Source organism: Vipera ursinii (genome assembly GCF_947247035.1).
Source record: "Vipera ursinii genome assembly, chromosome: Z".
In the NCBI taxonomy this organism is placed as follows: domain Eukaryota; kingdom Metazoa; phylum Chordata; class Lepidosauria; order Squamata; family Viperidae; genus Vipera; species Vipera ursinii.
The window spans coordinates 12691971-12716665 of record NC_139517.1 but is presented as its reverse complement, the minus strand read 5'-3'; the positions used below and the strand labels follow the sequence as shown (position 1 = coordinate 12716665).

At 43.5% G+C, this 24695-nt stretch overlaps 1 protein-coding gene across 1 annotated transcript; it reads right to left on the bottom strand.

The window, feature by feature from the left end:
- Positions 1–910: 910 nt before the first annotated feature.
- On the bottom strand, positions 911–16630 carry LOC310648740 (carbonic anhydrase 4-like; the record flags this gene model as incomplete). The annotated part of the gene is made up of 8 exons (XM_083376759.1): positions 16439–16630; positions 13863–13892; positions 13392–13556; positions 10970–11118; positions 8233–8322; positions 5499–5577; positions 3788–3951; positions 911–1126 (listed from the first exon to the last, which is right to left on the bottom strand). The coding sequence occupies exons 1-8, from the start codon at positions 16512–16514 to the stop codon at positions 911–913; spliced, it is 969 nt and encodes a 322-aa protein (XP_083232885.1). The 5' UTR covers positions 16515–16630.
- Between the last annotated feature and the right edge of the window lie 8065 nt (positions 16631–24695).

The following is a 24695-nucleotide window of genomic DNA, read 5'->3' as shown; positions in this document are numbered from 1 at the left end:
AAAACTGATCTTCATTGTTTTAAAAAACTGAAACGATAGCCACCCAAAAACTCATATCTGAATCTCTTACCTCCTCCGCCCTCCCTCTCTCTTATTCTCCCTCATCATCTTTCTACCGTGTATTTTTATCTCTCTGATCTTAGAAAAACTAACATCTTTTTGCAAAATGATGGATCTACTGGTTTCGATGTCATAATACCTGGTTTTACATGGAGCACTTCACTTCAGCTTTGGCTTTAACGTGGCAAACATCACCTTATCCCAGTGATTGGGTCAAGCAACATTAGCTTCCTTCCAGTTTTTCTGTATTTCTATTTTTCTTTTTATTTATTTATTTATTCATTCATTTATTTATTTATTTATTTATTTATTTATTTATTTACCTGTTTGCTTGTTTAATATGCCAGCCATCTCACTGATACAGTGATTCTGGGCAACTTACCTTAGAACAAAAAGTACAATAAAAAAAGACAATACAAAGCAATTAAAATTAGGAGAATTAAATAGCTAAAAAAACAAGAGGGTGGGCGACTCAGTCAGCCACCCCCCAGCATAGCAGGCCCCAGTCGTGGCCCCAGGTCAAGCGTCAAGAGCCAAATTTTCAGATTCTTCCGGAAGGCCAAGAGTCTGGGGGCAGATCTCACTTCCAAGGGGAGAATATTCCAGAAGGTGGGGACCACAGCACAAAAGGTTCTTCTCCTGGACCTTGCCAGCCGAAATTCCTTGACTGATGGGATTCTTAGCCACCTCCTGAATTTGGACTTTATTTTTCTGGGCCTCTGCCCCTGAATAAGCTGCTTGAGGGTTAAGAGGAGGCAAAAATGGAACTTGTGGAGGGCAGAAAAGTAGTAGTCGTGCTGTGACCTCTCGGGAACTGCAAGCCCACATGGTTCGCTCCTGCCGTTCTCCCTTATACGGAGAAGAATTGTAGAAATGTGGTGATAGAAAGGAAGAAGATGAATACAGTTGGAGGGGAAACAAAACAGGCAGCTGAAGACTTCAAATCATCAGATGCCTCCACTTTCCGATCTCCAATCTTCTGCAGGGGCCGGAAGTTGTTGATTAGCGGTAACTGGGGTTCCTTTGAAGGCTCCGTAGACGAGAGCTCTGAAGCAAATTTCTTGACCTATTGAAAGAAAGAGGAGTGGAGTTGATAAGCAAGAAAGACACGATATTTGGGGGGCTGCAGAAGAGCAGCTCAACCTACTCTCCAAAGCGCCCAAAGGCAGGACAAGAAGGAATGGGTGGAAAGTTATCAAGGAGAGAAGCAATCTAGAACTAAGGAGAACTTTCCTGACAGAACAATCACCCAGTGGAACAACTTGCCTCTGGAAGTTGTGGGTGCTGCAACACTGAGGGGTTTAAAGAAGAGATTGGACAAACATTTGTTTGAAATGGTCTAGGGCAGTGATGGCAAACCTTTTAGAGACCGAGTGCCCAAACTCCAACCCCAAACCCACTTATGTGTCATCGGGTGCCGGGTGAGCGTGGCCCATTGGGTGGGTGTGGCCCATTGGGTAGGCATGGTCCATTGGGTGGGCGTGGCTGCGATGGTAACGGCAGACTGGGTGGGACTAAAAAGTTCAATCAATCAATTCCAACTTTGCGAGATCTTATTTTTCCCGCGAGAAGTTGAAATTGATTGACTGATTGAACCTTTTTTTTTGCACACAGCAGAGGAGGCCTAAAGCAAAAAGGTTTTATAAAACCCAGCTAAAGGCCTAGGACTTGGGCAACGGCACGCGTGCCCACAGATAGGGCTCTGTGTGCCATATGTGGCACGCGTGCCAGAGGTTCGCCACCACAGGTATAGGGTTTCCTACTTTAGCTGGGGTTGGGACTAGAAGACCTCCAAGGTCCCTTCCAACTGTTATTCTGTTAAGGTGCAGGGTTTCTGATCACTAAAATGCATCAAGACAAATCAAAAGGCCAATATACAACTTTGCATCCCAACAAAGCATTACAATATCCTCTTCATGTGCATCCTTGGTTTTTTTAAAGAAGCTCGGTCTTCAACTGCAGGGCTGAGCACAATGGAAATTAATTTGTAGGAAAACAGAAAAGACTATCAGACAGATGGAGAGGAAAGAATGTTTTGGAGACTGTCTTCCTAAAACCTGGCAAAAACAATTATTTTTAATAGTGAACGGAACTGAATGGAATTGCCTACTATAGAGGTAGTCCTTGACTTACAACCATTTATTTAGTGGCTGTTCGAAGTTACAAAGGCTCTGAAAAAACTGCCTTATGATTGTTTTTCACACTTATCGCCATTGCAGCATCCCCATGATCAGATAATCAAAATTCAGAAGCTGGTGACTGGCTCATATTTATGATGGTTGCAGTGTCCCAGGGCCACGTGATCACCTTTTGCGACTTTCTGACAAGCAAAGTCAATGAGGAAGCTAGATTCGTTTAACAATTGTGTTACTAGCTTAACATTTGCAGTGATTTGCTTAACAACAACTCACCGCCCTGAGTCCTTCGGGAGAAGGGCAGTATATAAATAAAATTAAATAAATAAATAAATAAACTGTGGCCAGAAAGGTTGTAAAATGGGGCACAATTCACTGAACAACTGCCTCATTTAGCAATGGAAATTTTGAGCTCTGTTGTGGTCATAAGTCAAGGACTACCTGTAATTTTTTGGTGGAGCAAAGAGTCCAATTTAATGTCAAAACCACAAACATTGCTTCCGTCTTGCATGCAACCACAGCATCCTTTGTCAACATCCTTTGACTGCTCATACAGCCATGTTGCTTTTACTTCATCTCCAGGCCATGAGCAATGTGGACTTGTCAACCTTAGTTGCTCCGTGTCGAAATATGTTTCTTACTATATCCTGACACCATATAAGTCATGTAAAATTTGTAAAATTATGTCAGAGAAAAGTCAGGTGCGCAGTGACTTAAAACAAAGCCAAAAAAAAGCAACAGGAAATGGATTAGCCCCAGGAAGGACCAATTTCATGACAGATTTGTATTTGGCTGAGTCAGGAGGGCAAAGACAAATACCCATTTTGAGAGAAGTTCAGAGGGGAAAAACATGGCGCGGGGTGGTGGTCCTTTGGGGAGGTCAAAAAAGTCAAAATGGTGCCCACAAGCCTATGATGAAAGATCCACATTTTTTATTTACAAGTAGTCCTTGACTTACAACCATTTGTTTAATGATTGTGTGAAGTTACAATGGCACAGTGTTTCAGACATATGTCTGTTGCAGCATCCCCTCTGGCCATGTGATCAAAATGTGGAGGCTTGGCAACTGGCATGTATTTATGATTTATGATTATGGTTTCAGTGCCCCGGGGTCATGTGATCACCTTTTGCAACCTTCTAACCAACAAAGTCAATGGGGAAGCCACATTCACTTCACAATCATGTTACTAACTTAACAACTGCACCAATTCATTTAACAACTATGCCAAGAGAGATGGTAAAATGGGGCAAAAAGTCCTTAACAACTGCCTTGCTTAGCAATGGACATTTTGGGCTGAATTGTGGTTGTAAGTTGCATACTTGCACATACTTTTTCATTAATTTATGAATTTTTCTGCTGGAGAGAGATTGGTTGAGTCAGGGGAAGGCGTCAAACAGGGAATTAGTCTGGAATCCCTATGCGGACATAACAGTGCAAAGTCTGACTCTTGAATGCCATTAAACCTCGTCTAGTCTTAGGTGCAAACCGTCTGAGAAGATTCTTGTGCTATAGGCTTGAGCAATAAAATAGCTAATTGAACTCTTCAGATGTGGATCTGCTTGTTCATGCTCTGTCGCAGCTGTAGTCTTACCACTTTAGGAGGTACCACAATTGGGTCAGCAAAGACGGTCCATATCACAGCCTCATCACAGCCAGGGGTGGTGAGGGATCCAGGGTAGCGGTAATAACGGGTCAGGTTAGTGGAACCCATCAAATCCAGCAGAGAATAAGAGCTTTCCAGACGCACGCTTTCCCCTGTTCAGGAATCAGAGGAAAATTAGTTATGCCTTACTTGCCCGACCGAATTATTTTCAAGTCTGTTTTCACACTAATGGTGAAAGAAAAAAAAAGGAAGGTTGATTAGAACTGAGAACCTTGTCACAGTCTCTGTGTTGAAGATAGTTCCTAACGCTATCCAAATTCCAGTAAAATGCCAAACGCTTTATTTTTTAAAAAAAATAAAGTTTTGAATTTCATGTGATCAACCTGAAATTTGGAAGATCTTGCAAAATAAACAAACAAGCCACAAGCCCCTCAAGTCAGCTTGCCGTTTTGCTGAGGTTGTCTGAATTCGGTGCTGGTGGTGATACAAATGTGGGAATTGGAAGAGTTCCATGTATCGAATCACACCTGTGTTGGCATCTATAGCCTGAGAGAGGTACAGATCCCTGCAGTAGTAATTGTGAAACGTTGCATTAGGACTGAAGAGATGTGGGATCAAATCCCACCAGCCCTGAAACGTGTTGGGAGATGTTGCACATCCCTGCTGACTCATGCTGACGTCTCTTTCTAGCTACCAACTTCCTGAGCAAGCTCTCCAGAGGCACCTTCTGCCTCAATTCCTCAAGCGCTCTAAAAAAAGGTCGGTCAAGTTCATGGAAGCGATGGAGACCAATGTCTATTAGCCTTCAGGACAGGAGAACAGCCTCTGAAGGCCATCTGCTGGGAGACCGATGGGTTTTCTTCTGCAGTTGGTTAACCACTGGGAGAACAATATCCTGGACTAGATGGAGCCCAATCTAGAAGCGTGATTTAGGTTTTTATCTATCCATTAATAGTTTGTAGCCCATCCATCCTCACAAGGCTGCTATGAGGATAATATGGAGGGGGCAGGAAATACGTATCATCATTGATGTCCCTAGACCAGGGGTGCCCAAATGTGGCATTTTTAAGACTTGTGGACTTCAACTCCCAGAATTCCTCCGCTAGCATGACTGGCTGAGGAATTCTCGGGAGTTGAAGTCTACACGTCTTAAAAGTTGCCGCATTTGGAGACCCCTGCCTTAGAGGAAAGACAGGATCGATAACTGTACTAAATCAGCAGATAGAGAAACAAAGTATTCTTCTATGACTGGGACTTTAAATTTTGTCCCTGATGCTCTCTGAGCTTGGTTGTTTGTTTGCAGACCTTTCATTACCCAACTTGGTAACCTCAACAGTGAATTTGAATTTGTTCCCTGTTTATATACTTGCCCTATCAATGTTGATGGGGTGTGCCTTTTCTCCTTGGTAGCTCCTTGATTAGGGTATTGTATTCTGCTTGATTGTATTAATCCCTGCTTATGTAGGTTGGGTCATCTAGCTTGCTTATTTTATCTACTTTGATTTTTTTTTAAGATTAGCAAGTCATTAGAACGGCATGTCAGGACAAGGTGGGGAAATGGTTGGAGCAACCAGCCCATTGGAAGATGCCAGTTGCAAAGTGGAAGCATCCATTTTCCAGCTCATTATGGAAGCCACTATGGAGTCTTAAAGAGATACAAGAAGATCCAAATATCTCTCCAAAAATCCGACAAACTTACCTTTTTTGGAAACGTTTTTGAGGTTCTTGGCAAACAATTCCCATGGCTTTGCAGTTTTGTTCTTAGCCTTCTCAGATCCCTGAAAAAAAGGAGGAAAGAATAGGAGGGGACATGTCAGGCATGAAAGACCAGGTCAGGCATGAAGGTTGAAATTAACTGATTTTTTTATTGCTAAAAGCCTATGCACAAGAATCTTTTTGACACCAGCTTAGAGTTAAAAGGTAAAGCTTCCCCCGCACATGCGTGCTAGTCGTTTCCAACTCTAGGGGCCGGTGCTCATCTCCGTTTCAAAGCCGAAGAGCCAGCGCTTGTCCGAGGACGTCTCCGTGGTCATGTGGCTGGCATGACTAGACGCCAAAGGCACACGGAACGCTGTTACCTTCCCACCGGAGTGGTCCCTATTTTTCTACTTCCATTTTTACATGCTTTCGAACTGCTAGGTTGGCAGAAGCTGGGACGAATAACAGGCGCTCACTCTGTTACACGGCACTCGGGATTCGACCCGCCAAACTGCCGATCTTCTGATCGACAAAAGCTCAGCGTCCTAACCCACTGAGCCACCACGTCCCTTTTAGGTTAGATAAGGATTAATGACAGTGAAGGGCAGTTAGACTTAGTTCATTTGTAGCCACATAAAAGATTCTAGACCAGTGATGGTGAAACTTTTAGAGACCGAGTGCCCAAACTGCAACCCAAAACCCACTTATGTATCATCAGGTGCTGGGTGGGCGTGGCCCTTTGGGTGGGTGTGGCCCTTTGGGTGGGCGTGGCTGCAGTGGTAACAGCAGACTGGGTGGGTCTAAAAAGTTCAATCAATCAATTCCAACTTTGCGAGAACTTTTTTTTCCCTGCGAGAAGTTGAAATTGATTGATTGATTGAACCTTTTTTTTTTGGTACACGGTGGTGGAGGCCTAAAGCAAAAAGGTTTTATAAAACCCAGCTGAAGGACTAGGACTAGGCGACGGTGCACGTGCCCACAGAGAGGGCTCTGCGTGCCACCTTTGGCACCGGTGCCATAAGTTTGCCACCACAATTCTAGACTGACCCCTCTTTTCACTCCTCCCCTGCCCCTGCCAGTGTTTCACCTCCATACAGTCAAGAATTTGGTGATGAAACAAATTTAGACATTGAATATTCTCTTCCCCTAACCCAGGGGTAGGCAAGCTTGCTCTTCTATGTCTCGTGGACTTCAACTCCCAGAATTCCTGAGCCAGTCACAAAAGAGCCAAGCTTGCCTACCTCTGTCTTCCGTCCTTCAGCAGGTTTAGATTCAAAACCATAAACACAGGGAGGCATTCTTGACTGGCATTGCTGATAGCATACTGCTATATTATGAAATTTACAGTAAAAAAATACTGGATTGGCAAAGCTAGTTTTTGGTATCTGTTTGCTGCCACCTAGCAGTGGTCTTTAGTTTTGCAATGCCAATCTAAGAGCTTTAAATGCAACTTATTGTAACTGAAATGTTGACAGTATACAACAGCCACCCATCAACGCTAAAAGTGCTCCTTAAGATGATATTTCACACCAATTGGGAAAATGATCTATAGTTTGTAGGGGAAATAAATTTCCCTCATCTCTTTTATTTACACCACGGACAAGTGGCGGTTGGGAGCAGAGAGAAAAAAAAAGAATCATGGAATCAAAGCATATCTTGAGAATCAGATTAATTGCTTTTGTCTTTTTTTAAATTTTCTTTTAGTTTCTTCTTCAAAATTGCAAAACTATTGATTTCCCTCACTTCGGCTCAATTAATCCATGGGAAAAATACAAAGATTTTCATACCCATTTCTCTGACAGGATGAATTTCTTTACAGGTAGTTCTTGAGTTATGACTGTAATTAAGCAAGTAATTTTGGCCATAAATTGTAGTATAAAGCAGGTTACTACATCACCAGACCTGATTTTACAAATCGTTTTGTGGCAGTCATTAAATGCAACAATTATTAAATGAACTCTTTGTTTGCTATAGGGTGGTTTTTGTGGAAACAAGTAGTAAATGCTGTTTGGCAAAAAGATTATACATAATGGTCATGTGATCAAGGGGCACTGCAGATGGCTATAAATGCAGGCTGGTTGATGAATGCTCAGAATGTGATCACATGACTATAGGATAGTGGTGGAGATCTGAAGTTCAGATCAGTGTTGTAAACAGCTTTTGGGGGGCGGGTGTCCGTCATAACACCAGCTGCCTGCAATTAGTGCAGGTTCGAGTCCCACCAGGCTCAAGGTTGACTCAGCCTTCCATCCTTCTGAGGTAGGTAAAATGAGGACCCAGATTGTTGGGGGCAATAAGCTGACTTTGTAAAAATGCCACTGGGGGGGCGCGAAAGCCCTAATAAGCAGGTATATACATAGAATGAAGGCTATTGCTAAGCACATTGATTTGTGCTTCTTAGATTATAAGCCGCCCTGAGTCTTCGGAGAAGGGCGGGATATAAATGGGAATAATAACAATAACAATAACAATAATAATAATAATAATAATAATAATAATAATAATAATAATAATAATAATAATAATTTTGAATCAGTCATAAGTCGAGGACTAACTGTAGGCATTTGGCCTGGCCAGGGCATTTTCTAACTGTATATTTTTCTGTTGGGGAAAAATGTTCCTCTGTGATTTCAGCCTTTCTGTACATTTGTGTAAATATTTTCCTTATCTTACCACATGACTTGTTATAGATTGGCATATTTGGTCAATGTATCTGGTTTGGATTGGGGTCTCACCTCGATGAAAAATGCCAGCACGGCGATGCCCTTTGGATCCTTCACAGCATCCTCCATCTTCATGTTGTTTTTGGTATGTACGATGTGCAACTGAAGAGAGAACACAAAGGTTTTGTGAGATCTGTGTTTCTCCTTGGAACCTCAGGGTCAGAGATACCGTTCAAGCTCCAGAGCCTTATTTTTATTTACTTTCTTTATTTGTATCCTGCCTTTATGATTTTTACAAATAATTCAAGGCGGCAAACATATCCAACACACCTTCCCCCACAACAACAACAACAACAACAACAACAACCCCATGAGATGAGTTAGGCTGAGAGAAAACCACTGGTGACTTTCATGGCTAAGGTGGGACTTGAACTCACAGACTTTTGCTTTCTAGCCTGGTGCCTTAACCAGTAGACCAGACAGACTCTCAATTTGCCCTCTAGGTCAGGGGTAGGCAACCTCGGCTCTTTCATGACTCATGGACTTCAACTCCCAGAATTCCTGAGCCTCAGGAATTTTGGGAGTTGAAGTCCATGAGTCATAAAAGAGCCGAGGTTGCCTACCTCTGCTCTAGGTGTCCTGGATTATAACGCCCATAATTCCCCCTCAAGATTTATTTATTATTACATTTTTATCCCACCAACTCTTGGCAATTAACCCTCCTGCCTCCTGTTTTCCCCATAACAACAATTTGTGAGGCAGATTGGGCTGAGAGACAGTGTGATTGGCCTAATGTTACCTGGCTGGCTTTCCATGGCTAAAGAATGACTAGAATTTACAATCTCCCATTTTCTAACTTGGCGTCTTAAGCACGGACACTTGAAGTCTATTCAACACGAGGGACAGCACATTGTGAAAAATGGCTATATATGCAACCAAGCTGTGATTGGCTCTAACTGCTTTACTTTGGAGATGTGAAAGTTGTGGCCCCATGTGGCCCTCAGGAATCTAAGATACAGTCCCCAACACAGTTCCAGAAGCTGCCAGTAAAGTTGCTATTTTGAATGCAATAGAAACTTCCAACCCATGGAACTGAACTGCACCAATGCAGTGCAATTAATGTGATTTTAAACTATACATTTAACTGAATCTTTCAACTAACTCCATTTAATTTGGGAAATGTGCCTTTGGTTGTATTCCAGATCTGGCTTCAGTCCCTAAAATATTGCAAATTCCTATATTCTGTGGAAAAGCTCTAATTGGAAGAGGGACAGTGGATTTCAGAAAGCGCAGCACAGCAAACTCAGCCCTGAAAGCTATTGACTTTCCCAAGCCTTGGACAAATTTCCAGAGGATTGATCCTTTTAGAGATAATCCTCAACTTACGACCACCACTGAGCCCAAAATCTCTGTTGCTAAGCAAGACTTTGAGCTTTGCCCCATTTTACAATCATTTTTGCCCAAATTATTAAGTGAATCACGGCAGTTGTTATGTTAGTAACGTGGTTGTTAAGTGAATCTGGCTTCCCCATAGACTTTGCTGGTCAGAAGGTCACAAAAGGGGATCACATGACCCCAAGACACTGCAACCGTCATAAATACGAGTCAGTTGCCAGGTGCCTGAATTCTGATCGTGTGACCCTGGGGATGCTGCCACTGTCGTATGAAAAACGGTCATAAGTCACTTTTTTCAGCGCTGTTGTAACTTTGAACGGCCACTAAATGAAGTGGTGTAAGGTCACAAAAGGGGATCAAATGACCCTGGGACACCACTACCATCATAAATACATGTCAAGTGTCCAAATTTTGATCACGGGACCGTGGGGATGTTACAAAGGTCGTAAGTGTGAAAAACGGACATGAGTCCATTTTTTGCAGTGCCGTAACTTCAAACCATCACTAAATAAACGGTTGTAACTTGTAAGTTGAGGACTACTTGTAATCTGCAGCAGCTAAAGCAGTGATGGCGATCCTTTTAGAGACCGAGTGCCCAAACTGCAACCCAAAATCCACTTATGTATCGTCGGGTGCTGGGTGGGCGTGGCCCATTGGGTGGGCATGGCTGCAGTGGTAACAGCAGATTGGATGGGACTAAAAAGTTTTTTATTTTTTATTTTAATTCCATTTATATCCCTCCCTTCTCCGAAGACTCAGGGCGGCTTACAAGCTTAGCAGTAGCCTTCATTCTATGTATATATTTTATTTATTTTATTTTCATTCCATTTATATCCCGCCCTTCTCCAAAGACTCCGGGCGGCTTACAAGCTTAGCAGTAGCCTTCATTCAATGTATATGCCTGCTTATTAGGGCTTTCACACACACACCCCAAGCGGCATTATTACAAAGTCAGCTTAATTGCCCCCAACAATCTGGGTCCTCATTTTACCTACCTGGGAAGGATGGAAGGCTGAGTCAACCTTGAGCCTGGTGGGATGCCAACCTGCACTAATTGCAGGCAGCTGGTGTTACTTAAGGAGGCATTAGCCCACTGCTGCACCAAGTTCAATCAATCAATTCCAAATTTGCGAGATCTTTTTTTTTCACGCGAGAAGTTGAAATTGATTGATTGAACCTTTTTTTTTTGCCATGGCGGTGGAGGCCTAAAGCAAAAAGGTTTTGTAAAACCCAGCTGAAGGCCTAGGACTGGGGCGACGGCACACGTGCCCACCTGTAGCACGCGTCACATAGGTTCGCCACCGCAGAGCTAAAGCAATTGCTTACGCTATAATAAAGCAGGACCGGAAGACTCTTTTGGGGGCACAAGAAAAAAGTGAACATTGTGTAAATCGGCTGGAATATCTGAGCTCACCTCCATTGAGTATTGTTTGCCATCAAGCTGATGCTCTGAACCGGGTTGTGAGGCACCGTCTCCCCAATGGAAGTGGAAGGATTTGGCTGTATATCGGGCAGGAAGGCCAAAACCAGCGAGGTGAAGACCATCGTCCAGGGATACGTCAACTGCCAATAAAAGAGAGACGAAAAATCCAGCGTTCTAGATCAGGTCTTCAACCTTTGGAGGTTTTTGAGTGTGGGACTTTAGTCCAAAGCATTTCAAGAGTCCAAATTTGCTTTCCTTTGAGCTAAATTAGGGGTGGCCAACTATGGCAGCTTTACGACTGGTGGACTTCAACTCCCAGAATTCCTGAGCCAGCCATGCTGGCTCAGGAATTCTGGGAGTTGAAGTCCACCGGTCAAATAAAGTTGCCCACTCCTGCTATGATGAGAATCAATTACGCCAGCCAGTGTGGTTGAAGTACAATTGGTCCCTGATTTATGACCACAAATGGGACTTTTCAGTCCATGGGATTGAAATGGGAATTTCAGGCATTAAACAAAGCCATTATTAAGCAAGTCATCACGTGGCTGGCCCTGATCGTACAATCATTTTTGCTGCAGTTGTTAAGCAAAGCACGGGGGTGTTAAGAGAATCCAGCTTCCCCAACTGATTTTTCTTGTTGGAAGAGTAGCTAGGAAGATCGCAAATCACAATCATGTGACCACCAGATGCAACAACTGTTATAATTGTGAGCCAGTTGCCAATGCTCAAATTGTGATGACATGATCCGCGGGGATGGTGCAACAGTTGTCACTTCAAGGACAAGTTGTAAGTCATTTTTTCCTAAGGCCATCGTAACTACAGCCCGTCATTAAATGAACAGTCATAAGTCAAGGATTACCTGTAAGAACTGTACAACTTCTGAGGCTTTCATCTGATCTGATTTGCCTGTTTTCCCCATCCTACATTTACCAGAGGCTGCAACCACAACTCTCAAAATTCCAAGCCAAGAATTATAGAACTTATAGGCATCTAAGTACATCAGGGACCACTGAGTCACAGAAAGGGGCTATGTAATTTTGCACACAGAGAATGATTTAAATGTGTTTGAGGGATTATGATCCTTACCTATTTGAAAGTAAAATGACCATGCATTTTACATTCATTTTCTTATCCAGGAATACTGGGTTCAATGGGATTAACTTTCAAAGCAAAGATTGGAGTCTTACGTTTATTTCTACTTGGTGTTTGAGGTCTCATTTGTGGAAATATGCCTTTTCTTGAGAATTTCTAATGCATCGGCAAAGAGCATCATTACTCAACCTGATGGGAGAAATGCTCTGTTCCTCCCCCGCCTTGAGTAATATGCTTGCAAATTACAACAACTGTGCAAAAACAAACATCAAAAGATAATCGCTGTATTGCTAGTAGTTGCATCCCTTCATAATCAACGCTCCTTTGCACAATGCTGTAGGAGTAAATCCACTGAGTAAAGTCAACACCCCTTCAAATTAAATTCAGGCCCCTGCACACAGTTTTCTTGGCAACAATTTAGATTTTTTTTTTTCACACTTCAGAGACTTCCATCCTTTATTGCCTTTATTTATACAAATGACTTAAGGCAGAGAACATACCTAATATGTCTTCCTTCTCCTATTTTCCCCATAACAACAACCCTGTAAGATGGGTTGGGCCAAAATCACACAGCTGGCTTTCATGGCTAAGGCAGGAGTAGAACTCACAATCTTTTAGTGCTTGGCCAAGATGACCCAGCTGGCTTTCATGCCTAACGTGGGATTCGAACTCATAATCCCAGAGTTTCTAGCCTGGTGTCTTAACCATTGGACCAAACTGGCTCTCTAGTGCTTGTTATATGGGTAAAATAAAAGTTGAGACTATATAGTAATTCTATTTTGCATTTTACTGTCCTGAAAACAATTGAAAATCAATGCTTCTTTTTTCTTTTCCCCTTGACTCTACACTTCTCCTTTCTTCCCCTTTCCCCTTTTCCTACGCTCTTTATTTTCATTTGTATTTTATATCAGGATAATCTTAATAAAGAAGGGACGCGGTGGCTCAGTGGGTTAGGACGCTGAGCTTGTCGATCAGAAGGTCGGCACTTTGGCGGGTCGAATCCCGAGTGCCGCGTAACAGAGTGAGCGCCTGTGACTCGTCCCAGCTTCTGCCCACCTAGCAGTTCGAAAGCACGTAAAAATGCAAGTAGAAAAACAGGGACCACCACGGTGGGAAGGTAACAGCGTTCCGTGCGCCTTTGGCATCTAGTCATGCCAGCCACATGACCACGGAGACGTCCTCGGACAAGCACTGGCTCTTCGGCTTTGAAACGGAGATGAGCACCGGCCCCTAGAGTCGGAAACAACTAGCACGCATGTGCGGGGGAACCTTTACCTTTAATCTTAATAAAATTGCTGAAAAAAACAATATTTTAACTCACCTGTTTTTCCAGTATTTCTGATTTCCAGCAGTTTTGTGCGGTTGTCATAACCAACAAGATCCACAGGACCCAGACTGGGATTGTGGGAAGCGTCTCTCTGAATAATGTTGATGGGTGACTGTCTCTTGCTGTTGCAATGACCAAGGGATATCCAGGTTTTAGGACCTTCCCAACAATCCCCCCCCAAAAGGGATAGTCATTAGACTTGAAGTGCCAAAGAAATACATTTTTTAAAAAGCAGCTGGAATCTAGTTTTCCTAAAAGCTACTATCTTTTCTGGGCATCCTGCTCACAATTAGCAAATTATATGAACAGGATTTTCTCTTTCTTTTTACTACAGGGTAAAGCCATGGGATGAGATACATTTGCAAAGCTGAGTTTTGGAATTTAAATGCATTGGACGATCCCTGGCTGAGACTCAATATGACTTGTGATCTGGGGGTCAAAAGGAAAAGTGTCTGTTTTTCTTACCACAGTGTGGCTCCGTGTAACACCAGGAACCTGTAAAAGAAAGAAATAGAGTGAGCCAGGCTTCTACCTCAATCCCAAAATAATTTTTGGAAGTAGGGTGTCTTTAAATATAGCAAAAAAGTCAAAATGGCCACCATAATCAAAGCTTTGCTTTGTTTTGGACCACACTTGCAGATACCTCTGAGTAGCTAACAGGAAGGATGTGTAGGGTAAGAGCAGGCAGAGCTGAAGGGCAGAGTTAAATGAGGCATTAGCCTAGGCTAGGGTCCTTATTGTTATGTATTGGGCTCAATTGTAACGCCACCTGGTAAGCTGGAGCAGCTAACGGCTCTCCAGCAACCCAGCCTCCAGGTCTCCAGTGCTGCTATTGGCTGCCCCTAGGCGGCAATGGGTTACTTTAAATCTATTGGCTGCCGCCTAGGGGCCAGGCTATCAGTTGCTGCAAGCTGCAGCCCAATTCTCAGTTCAGATCCTGCAAGCAATAAACCATGAGCTTTGCTGAACCCACTTGCCTCGTCTCCTTTCCTGCGCGAAGAACTCACAACACTTATGTTCTTAAAAACATTCTAAAGCAGTGATGGCAAACCTTTTAGAGACCGAGTGCCCAAACCACAACCCCAACCCCACTTATTTATTGCAAAGTGCCAGGGCCGCATCAGCATTGTAGAGCCGTGGGGGGCGGGCAGGGAGGCATCTCTGAGTGCCGCCTCTGGCATGCAAAAACCGGGGGTGCAAAAATGGGCCACTGTGCTGCAAGGCGCAAAAATGGCCACCGCCACGCCACTGGGTGCAGATACAAGGCGCTGCACCACACAAGAACAGGGCAGGGCTAGTGAGTATCACTCAGGAACTAGCCCCGCCCCATTTGCAGCACATGTGTGCTTGTGGCCCTGGGCACGCATGCACGCATGTAAAATGCTTCCCCCTCCCTTTTCTTCCAGTCCACCAATCGACAATGGTTGGTGACCTCTGCTCTACCACCTCTACTAGAGCTTGCTAGTGGTCCGCTCCGCCTTCTTTGTGTTGGGTGGGGCTTCTGCTCCAGAAGGCCTGATGGACTTGCTGCTGGTGGCGGTGGCGCGTGTGCCAACAGAGAGGGCTCTGAGTGCCACCTCCGGCACGTGTGCCATAGGTTCGCCACCACTGTTCTAAAGCTTTGGTTAGACTTCTGCATCAGGGCACATAAGGGGACGTAGGCATCTGTCGTTCAGAGATGGCTGCATAACTGTTGCATTTATGCAGGTAGCCCCTGACTTTATGACCACAACTGAGTCCGAAATTTCTGTTGTTAAGTGAGACAATTGTTAAGTGAGTTTTGACTGATTCCTTGCCTCAGTTGTTAAGTGAATCACTGAAGCTGTAACACGGTTGTTTAAGGGAATCTGCCTTCCCCTTTGACTTTGCTTGTCAGAAGATCGGAAAACCTTGGGACAGCAACCATCATAAATATGAGTCAGTTGCCAAGCGTCTGAATTTTAATCATGTGGCCATGGGAATGCTGCAAAATCCTAAGTCTGGGAAACTTAGTCCTTAGTCACTTTTGTTCAGTAAATGAACTATTGTAAGTTAATTAATTAATTAATTAATATTTGCATTTGTATACCGCCCTTTCCCTGAGGACTCAGGGCGGTTTACAGGGAATTAAAATCGAGACATACAAAAGTTAAAACCAATTAAAAAAGCATTAAATTCACCCTGTAGATTAAAACCCCAGTTAAAATTTTCTCCTCAGCCTGGGCCCGAGAGCTCAAAGAGCCAGGTCTTCAGGCCCCGGCGGAATGATCGGAGGTCGGGAGCAGTCCTCAGCTCTACCGGCAGCTGGTTCCAGAGGGCAGGCGCTCCCACTGAGAAGGCCCTATCCCTGGGTGTCACCCGCCGGCAATCTCTCACCGGCGGACTACCTGTACTCCTGCGAATTTTAACGTCGGTGGAATTTGCCTGCCTTCCACCTTCCTCTCAACAGGAAGTCAGTTCTACCTTTCAGCATGCAGGCTGTGCATTTCCACAGCAGCTGACATTTGGGAGATGTACGTGTGCAGCTTGTCTGTCAACCCTTTCACAGCCTAGGTAGGTGTTGACACCTATGCGCAATTGCGGACAATTCAAAATCAAGCTTAAGTCCAACCCCTCTTGAATTCCGTTCTGGTGCCAACCTAGGGCTGAATTTTAGTGGACCAGATTCTTGTGAACAGGCTTGAGCGTGAAATCTTCTGAACTGCAACTTAATGCATGCTCCTGATTCTTTGCACCTGCCGGGATGTCTTGAGTCCAGCTATAATCCTTCTAACTTCCATGCATTTTTCTTGACAAACCCCCACCCTCATTACCAAAACTAACCTTGATTAGTCGCTAGCTTTTCCCAGTTTTCCCCCAGTTCATCCCCAGCCTACGTTTCCCATCTGAGTCCAAACCAGGCTCAATCTTGTTAGCTTTCAGAAGCTGGTGAGCCAAATCCATCCAAAGTGGGTTTAGTTGTACCCTGGAAGGGGTTTCTGGCTTTTCATTGCACCTTGGAAGGGGGTTTCTGGCCTTTCATTGCCTCCCCCCCCCAACAAGGCACTTTAGGGTGGCATTACCATCAGAATTGGCGTAGCATCCGCCTGGAAGCCAAAAGACCACCATGAGGGTTGTGAGTATCTTGAGAGAATCCATGGGATGGGATTTTGTCCAGCTATGAGGAAAAAATGTAGGCTGATTGGTTAATCCATAAGGCAAATAATAGTTAACAGGAGCCCTGGTGGCGCAATGGTTAGAATGCAAAATGGCAGGCTAACTCCACCCACAACTTGGAGTTTGATACTTACAGGCTCAAGATTGACTTAGGCCTTCTATCCTTCCAAGGTCAGTAAAATGAGGACACAGATGGTTGAGGGCAATATTGTAAACCTGGTAAACTGCCCAGAGAGTGCTGTAAAGCCCCGGGGGGTGGGGCAGCATATAAGTGTAAATGCTATTATATTTTTATAATTAATACTAAAGGCATATGAACCAGTGTTTCTTATCCCGTCAGGTTGAAGATGTGTGGATTTCAAATCCCAGAATTCCCCAGCCCCCCAGAATTGAAGCCCACACATCTTCAAGTAGCCAAGGTTGAGAAATTCTGATATGTACTATAGTAGCGCTTCTACAGTAGTAATAATAATAGTAGTATAAACAAATGGTAGGAGCAGTACTAGTAGTATAATTATTTCCATGAGACCATCAACACGGAGCTGTCACGGTTGTGGCAATGGAGCAGAATTTTATATATTAGAAATCATTTATGAGAACGTAAGCATGATCTGAAACTTTGTGCAAAAGAAAAATCAAGTCTCAGTCTTAGAGTATGATTAATAATAACAATCATCGTATATATTAGACATTATATCAGGTTTGTGAACACATACTTGGTAAACTTAGTGGCTGAACAATCTGCTGAGTTCTTTCCCGCAGTTGTTTTAAACCTTTAAAAATAAAATGATTTCAAATTACTCCCCCTAGCAATGCTGAGTGCTAGAATCTTTTGAAAACAGGATTAACAGCAACTGATTGACGTTGGTTTTTTTTTTTTTTTGCAATTGTTGGTTTTCCTTTAAAATATGAAAGAGGCTTCATGGGCTGCTGATGCAGCTATAAACAAAAAGGATGTACACAAACAATATAAGATGTACACATAATCAGTTGTCATAACACAACGTTCAGTTCTGACACCAGAATGGCCAGGTAAACGCAGGGTATTTTGGGCGTAGCAGTTTGGTTGCCAAATTTTGAAAGAATAATCTATGATTAGACGCATGATTTCTCATACACATTTGCATGGGCACCAGAAGCTACAACCGACTTCCACAGCACAAAGCAAACACTTATGTAACAACAAAGAACCTGTGATGATGAGACCATTGATAAGAAGCTGTTGCAACAGAGGAAAAATTTCTGTAAACATCAGAAAACCTTTAGGAGTGAGCACTTATATAAAAAAAGGCAAGGCTAAATGTTACGATAGGATGAATGATAACAGTGCTGAGGCCTAATTAACTTACTGACCTCCTTACCACAAGATGTGATGACAAACATATGAGACAAATTCACAAGGATCCAATTTGCTAAACAAAGCTTCTCTGTTTGGCATCCTTGTGCTCTCAACATTTTTATGTTCAGAATAAGCCACAGGAAAAACGAGATTGCTTTCATGCCTTATTTGATAGCAGTGTTCCAGTATTTGAGGGGCTGCCACAAAGATGAGGCAAACTATTTTCCAAAGCGCCAGAAGGCAAGACAAGAACCAATGGATGGAAACTACTCAAGGAGAGAAACAACCTAGAATTAAGGAGAAATTTCCTAAGGGTGAGAACCATTAATCAGTGGAACGGCTTGCCTTCAGAAGTGGTGGATGCTCCATCCCTGGAGGTTTTTAAAAAGAGATTGGATGGCCATTTATCTGAAATGATATAGCATCTCCTGCTCGTGCAGGGGGTTGGACTAGATGACCTCCAAGGTCCCCTCCAACTCTGTTATTCTGTTCTGTTACTTTGTTATTTCTGTACACCAAAGAGAATTTGATACAATTTATTTGTTTATTTATTATATACTTACTTTCATGCTTTATTTCTACACATCAAGGAGGGTTTGATATGTTTATTTCTTTAACTTTTATCCTATTTATTTACTACTTGTGTTATTTGTAAGAAGAATAGACGTGGGACATAAATAAATAAAGTCAAGGCAGCAAACATTTCTAATATTCCTTCCTCCTCCTATTTTCCCCATAACAACAACCCTGTGAGGTGGGTTGGACTGAGAGAGAGAGAGAGAGTGACTGGCTCAAAGTCACCTAGTTGGTTTTCATGTCTAAGGCAGGACTAGAATTCCCAGTCTCCTAGTTTGTAGGTCAGCACCTTAACCACTACACCAAACTGGCTCTTATATCTCTATTTCATTCTAAGATAGAGGCTATGGGTCCTTGGACTGATCCCTAGTAAAACATAGAATAACAGAGTCAGAAGGGACCTTGGAGGTCTTTTAGTCCAACCCCATGTTCAGGCAGGAAACCCTATGCCATTCCAGACAAATGGTTGTCCAAACTCTTCTTAAAAACCTCCAGTGTTGGAGCATTCCTGTGTGCAAAATGCCTTGAGCACTACTAAAAAAATAGCCAGAAATCCAAAATCTTCCCCACTGGAAACGGGGTCATCCGTGATCTATCACAAAATAAAGCAATAATTCTCACAGCCTCAGTCGCTCAACTCATCCAGGTTCCTAGCCCATCTTTTCTCATTTAAAACCCTGCCATTGGAAGGCTCACCTGTCTGGTGGATGTCTCTTTCTGTCCTGATGGACAAGGTGGACAGAGATGATGATAGAAGCATCCTAGCTTCTTTTTATATGTGTGCCTCTGTTTCTGTATGTATGTGTGTGTGTGTGTGTGTGTGTGTGTGCGTGTGTGTGGGCATGCAATAAGGTCACCACCCAGCTTGTTACTGGGGCGGGTGGAATTACCAGCAAAGGAGGGTGAATTACAGCGAAGGAAAGGAAAGAGAACCAGGTCAAAAAGGCTACAGACTCCTAGCTAGTATGCGTATGCAAGGGAGGGATGAGTGAGCAAGTAAGAGTTACACAATTCTTAGGAAATCGTCTTAGCTGAAGCCGCCTTTCTAAGCAAGGAAATAATCTGTTCATCTTCCCTTTCCTGGTCTTCTTGGGATCCAGGTCTGGATGTAACCTCTAGGCTGTTTTCCTTTCAGAGATATATAGGGGCTTGCTACCAACACTGTAGAAAGGGGTGGACTATTTTTCTTTAATTCAAAATCTGTCCGCTTCCCTCTTTTAATCTAACGTGGTTACTTCCACTAGCAACTACGATCTCTAACTTTCTTTATTTTGTTAGAAGGCTGCCTGGGTATTTCCCTCTGAACTGGCGAAGAGAAATGTGGTGCAAAACCACCTAGAGTGTGTGGTCACACTTTTCTGTGTCCTGCTGAGGGGAAGGCTACTCTTAAGAGCACAGAAGTCTCAAAAATAACCAACATTGGCTTTCCAGCTAACTCTTCATCAGCTATTGTTCAGTGGTTCTAGGAGTCCATTTACCATTCTTCCTGTGTTATATATTTAAAAATCCTTACTTCCTTTTCAGAAACGACCCCAAAATAGTGCCAAGTCATGCTGGGTTGCCAGTTGCCCAGAATGATTTAAAACAAAAAAATATTAGATCGTGCACAGTGATGTTTGGGGGTTTCCTAAAGTATTTGGATCAGTAAAAAAACAAAACAAAATCTTTTCACGGTTTTGTTCGATGTTATCTGCAATTCTGGCTTGTAAGGAAAATAAAGGAATAAGGATGCATACAATAACTAATAACCCTACAATCCACCTCACTTTCTCCCCGGATGGAATAAAAATCCCGGGAATTATTCCCTGATCCATTTGGGTTCACAGACTGGATTATTTTCAGCTTTTGGAGACTTCAAGAATGAGGTTTGAGCTGTCAGGAAATCAGGGAAAAGAGGTGGGAGTTTCTGCCTGAGCAACCACTGTACGTATATTTCGTATTACAACCAATCAACTGTAATTACAGCCCACAACTGGGATTCGGAATTACCGTTGTTAAGCAAGGTGGTTGTTAAGTAAGTTACATCTGATTTTTAAAACCCTTTTGCCATAGCTGTTAAGTGAATCATCCAGATGTTAAGTGAAGCATACGGTTGTTAAGTGAATCCAACTTCCCCTGCACCCATTGACTGGGACGGCTGCAAGCGGAGATCACATGACCCCAGGGCGCTATAATTGTCATAACAATATGTCAGTTGCTAAGTGTCCGAATTTTGGACTACAAGACACTGCAATGGTTACAAGTGTGAAGGCCAGCGGTAAGTTACTTTTTTCAATGTTGCTGTAATTTTGAACAGTCGCTAAATGAACGGCTGTAAGTCAAGGACTACGTGTACTTATCTTTAAGCTTAATTCAAATTAAATATAGTTAATATGATTATCCTCCAGTAGCTTTTTCCTAAGTTCCCTTGTCTAAAGATACGGTCAGGATTTCCCATCCTACAGACTTACAATTTTAATTTTAATCTTCCCCACTTTATGATCATGGTTTGCCATTCCCCACCCAAAGCAGGGGTCATAATAGATAAACAGTTTCAGTAGAATAGAACATTTGTAGCTCGGGGTTGAACTGAGGGGTCCTTGATGCTCTCTGAGCTTGGTTGTTTTCTTGCAGACGTTTCATGACCCAACGAAGTAACATCGTCAATATTACAGGCAGGACTGATGATATTACCTAGTTTGGTAATGAAACATCCGCAAGAAAACAACCAAACTCAGAGAGCACCAAGGGCCCTAGAGCTCCATGTTGGAGAATGTACTTCTATGGACTTTCCTCTCTATAATTTCCCAATAGACTCCTTCTGAAGAAGGAATCCGGCCTCTGCCAGCTCTTCCCTTTCCGGTAAATAGAAATATGCCTTTGGGTGGTTACTGAGCAGGTTCACTCTGTTATGTTTCTGGACATGGCTTTGTCCTCACTATAAACACAGTCAATTTCAGGAGAACCGGTTGTGACAGGGGCAGGTAGACAGACAAGCTTTGACCTACATCGTACGCTTTTTCCTCCCCTTCCCCGATGTCCATGATCAAATGGTGACTCTTCCTCCATTGCTTCAGGACAGGCAAAGATACCAGAAGTGTAGCTTGTCTCCTCACAATGGGAATATCCACGTTTTCTTGCAACACAGAAATGGTTTGGTGTTTTTCCTTCACCTTATGGTTCTAGGCTGAGACAGAATAGAATAGAGCTGGAAGGGACCTTGGAGGTCTTCTAGTCCAGCCCCCTGCTCAAGCAGGAGAAGCTATACCATCTCAGACAAGTGACCGTATGGCCTCTTTTTAAAAAATCTCCAGTGATGGAGCGCCCACGATTTTTGGAGGCAAGCTATTCCACGGGTTAATTGTCCTCACTGTCAGGAAGTTTCTCCTTAAGGAGCACCTGCGGCCGGCATCAACTTCCCTCCGCCCAATACGCTCCCACAGAGAGGGCCTCCTCAGGGTGCCACCAGTCAAAGAATGTCGACTGGTGGCCCCCAGGGGGAGGGCGTTCTCTGTGGGCGCGTCGGATTTATGGAACCATCTTCCGGTTGAGCTCCGGATGGCGCCTGACCTTCGCTCCTTCCGGTGCGATCTAAAGACTTACCTGTTCGAACAAGCCGGCCTGGCCTGATGGGTGATGGGTTTGGGTTTTATTGTTTTTTATGTATTTTGACTTAACTTATTGTTATATAGTTTTGGGGCATCTTGTTTAATCTTTTTTAACTTTTGTATTCTTGTTTTTAACATGTATTGCCCTGTTCGCCGCCCTGAGTCCTTCGGGAGAAGGGCAGTATACAAATATAATAAAATAAATAAATAAATTCCAGGTTGCTTCTCTCTTTGATCAATTTCCAACCATTGTTTCTTGTCCTGCCCTCTGGTGCTTTGATGAACAACCTGGCCCCCTCTTTTTTGTGGCAGTCCTTCAAATACTGGAATACTGCTATCATGTCTCCCCTATTTCTTCTTTTCTTTAGACTACCAGCCAAGCCCAAGTCCTGCAGCCGTTCTTCATATGTTTTAGTCTCCAGCCTTTGATCATCTTAGTTGCTCTTTTCTGATTATTTTTTCCAAACTCTCAACATCTTTTTTTTTGTAATATGGTGATCAAAATTGGTTGCAGTATTCCAAGTGTAGTGTCACTAGGGCAGGGGTAGGCAACCTTGGGTCTTTTATGACTCGTGGACTTCAACTCCCAGAATTCCTGAACCAGTAGAGCTCATAAAAGACCCAAGGTTGCCTACCCCTGCACTATGGTTTTATAAAGCGGTACTAATATCTTGTGTAATCTTGATTCTATGCCTCTATTTATACAACCCAGGATTATATTAGCTTTTTGGGTTGCTGCTGCACACGGTTGGCTCATAGTCAAGGGATTGTCCACTAGGACTCCAAGGTCCCTCACACAGTTGCTGTTTTTGAGCCAGGTCTTGCCCAATATGTAGTTATATCTTTGATTTTTCCCCTTGTATTAACAGGATCTCACTTGGCTTATGTTTTTGAGATTAGTTCAAGTTGGCTATCTGCTGTTTGGCTGCATTCTCACGTTGACATGGAGACAAGATCCAGCAAAAGAAGTATAGGTGGTTCTCAACTATCTGGACCGAGATGCCCTACGTACGGTCACTCATGCACTCGTTACCTCTCGGATAGATTACTGCAATGCTCTCTACATGGGGCTGCCCTTGAAGACCACCCGGAGGCTCCAGCTGGTGCAGAATGCGGCCGCGCGGGTAGTGATGGGAGCATCCCGATACTCCCATATTACACCCCTCCTGCGTGAGCTGCATTGGTTACCGGTTGTCTTCCAGGCGAGATTTAAGGTGCTGGTACTTACCTTTAAAGCCCTACATGGCTTAGGCCCGGGATATCTGCAGGACCGTCTGCTGCCGGGAACGACTTCCCATCGCCCAGTGCGCTCACACAGAGAGGGCCTCCTCAGGGTACTGTCGGCCAGACAATGTCGGCTGGCGACCCCCAGGGAGAGGGCCTTCTCTGTGGGAGCGCCAGCCCTATGGAACCAACTCCCCCTTGAGCTTTGGATGGCCCCGGACCTCCGGTCCTTTCGCCGCGACCTCAAGACGTTCTTTTTCCATCAGGCTGACCTGGATTGATGATGGGTTTTTAAAAGTTTTAATTTTAACTGTGTAATAAATATTTGGGGCTGTTATTTAATTTTTTCTTAACTTTTGTACTGCTGGTTTTTTATTGTTGTTAGCCGCCCTGAGTCCTCTGGGAGATAGGGCGGCATATACGGTAAGTCCCATAATAAATAAATAAAAATAAATAAACTTACAACCACAATCGGAACCAGAATTTCTGTTTCTAAGCAAGCCAGTTTGTTAAATGATTTGCAATTTTACAATCTTTTTTTTTTGGCCACAGTTGTTAAGTGAATCATGCAGTCGTTAAGACAATGTGTCTTCCCCCATTGATTTTCCTTCTCTGAAGCTCATTAAGAAGGTTGCAATTGAACGGTTTCAAGACCCCAGGATGCCACAACCATCATAAGTATATGCCGGTTGTGCGAGGACTGGTTGTAAATCCCTTTTTCCAGTGCTGTTATAACTTCGAACGGTCATGAAACAAATGGTTGTAAATCAGGGACAACCTGTATCTCTCAGAGGAGGAAAATGCATTGGTAGAATGAAATGGCCAAATTTTAGTCAGGGCAGTACAGATAATCCTCCACTTACAACCACAGTGGAGCCCCAAATTTTCATTGCTAGGTAAGGCATGGTGAGTTTCCCTCTATTTTACAATCTTTTTGGCCATGGTTGTTAAGCTAATCATTGCAGTTGTTAAGTGAATCATGGAGCTGTAAAGCAAATCTGGCTCCCCCCCCATTGACTTTGCTTGTCGAAAACCAGCTGGGAAGGTTCCAAATGGTGATTATGTGACCCCCCAAGACACTGCAACTGTCGTAGGTACATGCCAGTTGCCAAGCACCTAAATTTTGATCACATGATCCTGAGGAGGCTACAATGGTTGTAAGTGTGAAAAACGGTCATAAGTCACTTTTTCCAGGGCCATGGTAACTTTGAACAGTCCCAAAATGAATGGTTCTAAGTCCAGGACTATCTTTAATGTGGAATTAGGAAGTACAGGGGTAGGCAACCTTGGCTCTTTTATGACTCGTGGACTTCAACTCCCAGAATTCCTGAGCCAGCCATGCTGAGGGGAAGGGAGAGGTTTCCATGCTGAGCCATGCTGGCTCAGGAATTCTGGGAGTTGAAGTCCACAAGTCATAAAAGAGCCAAGGTTGCCTAC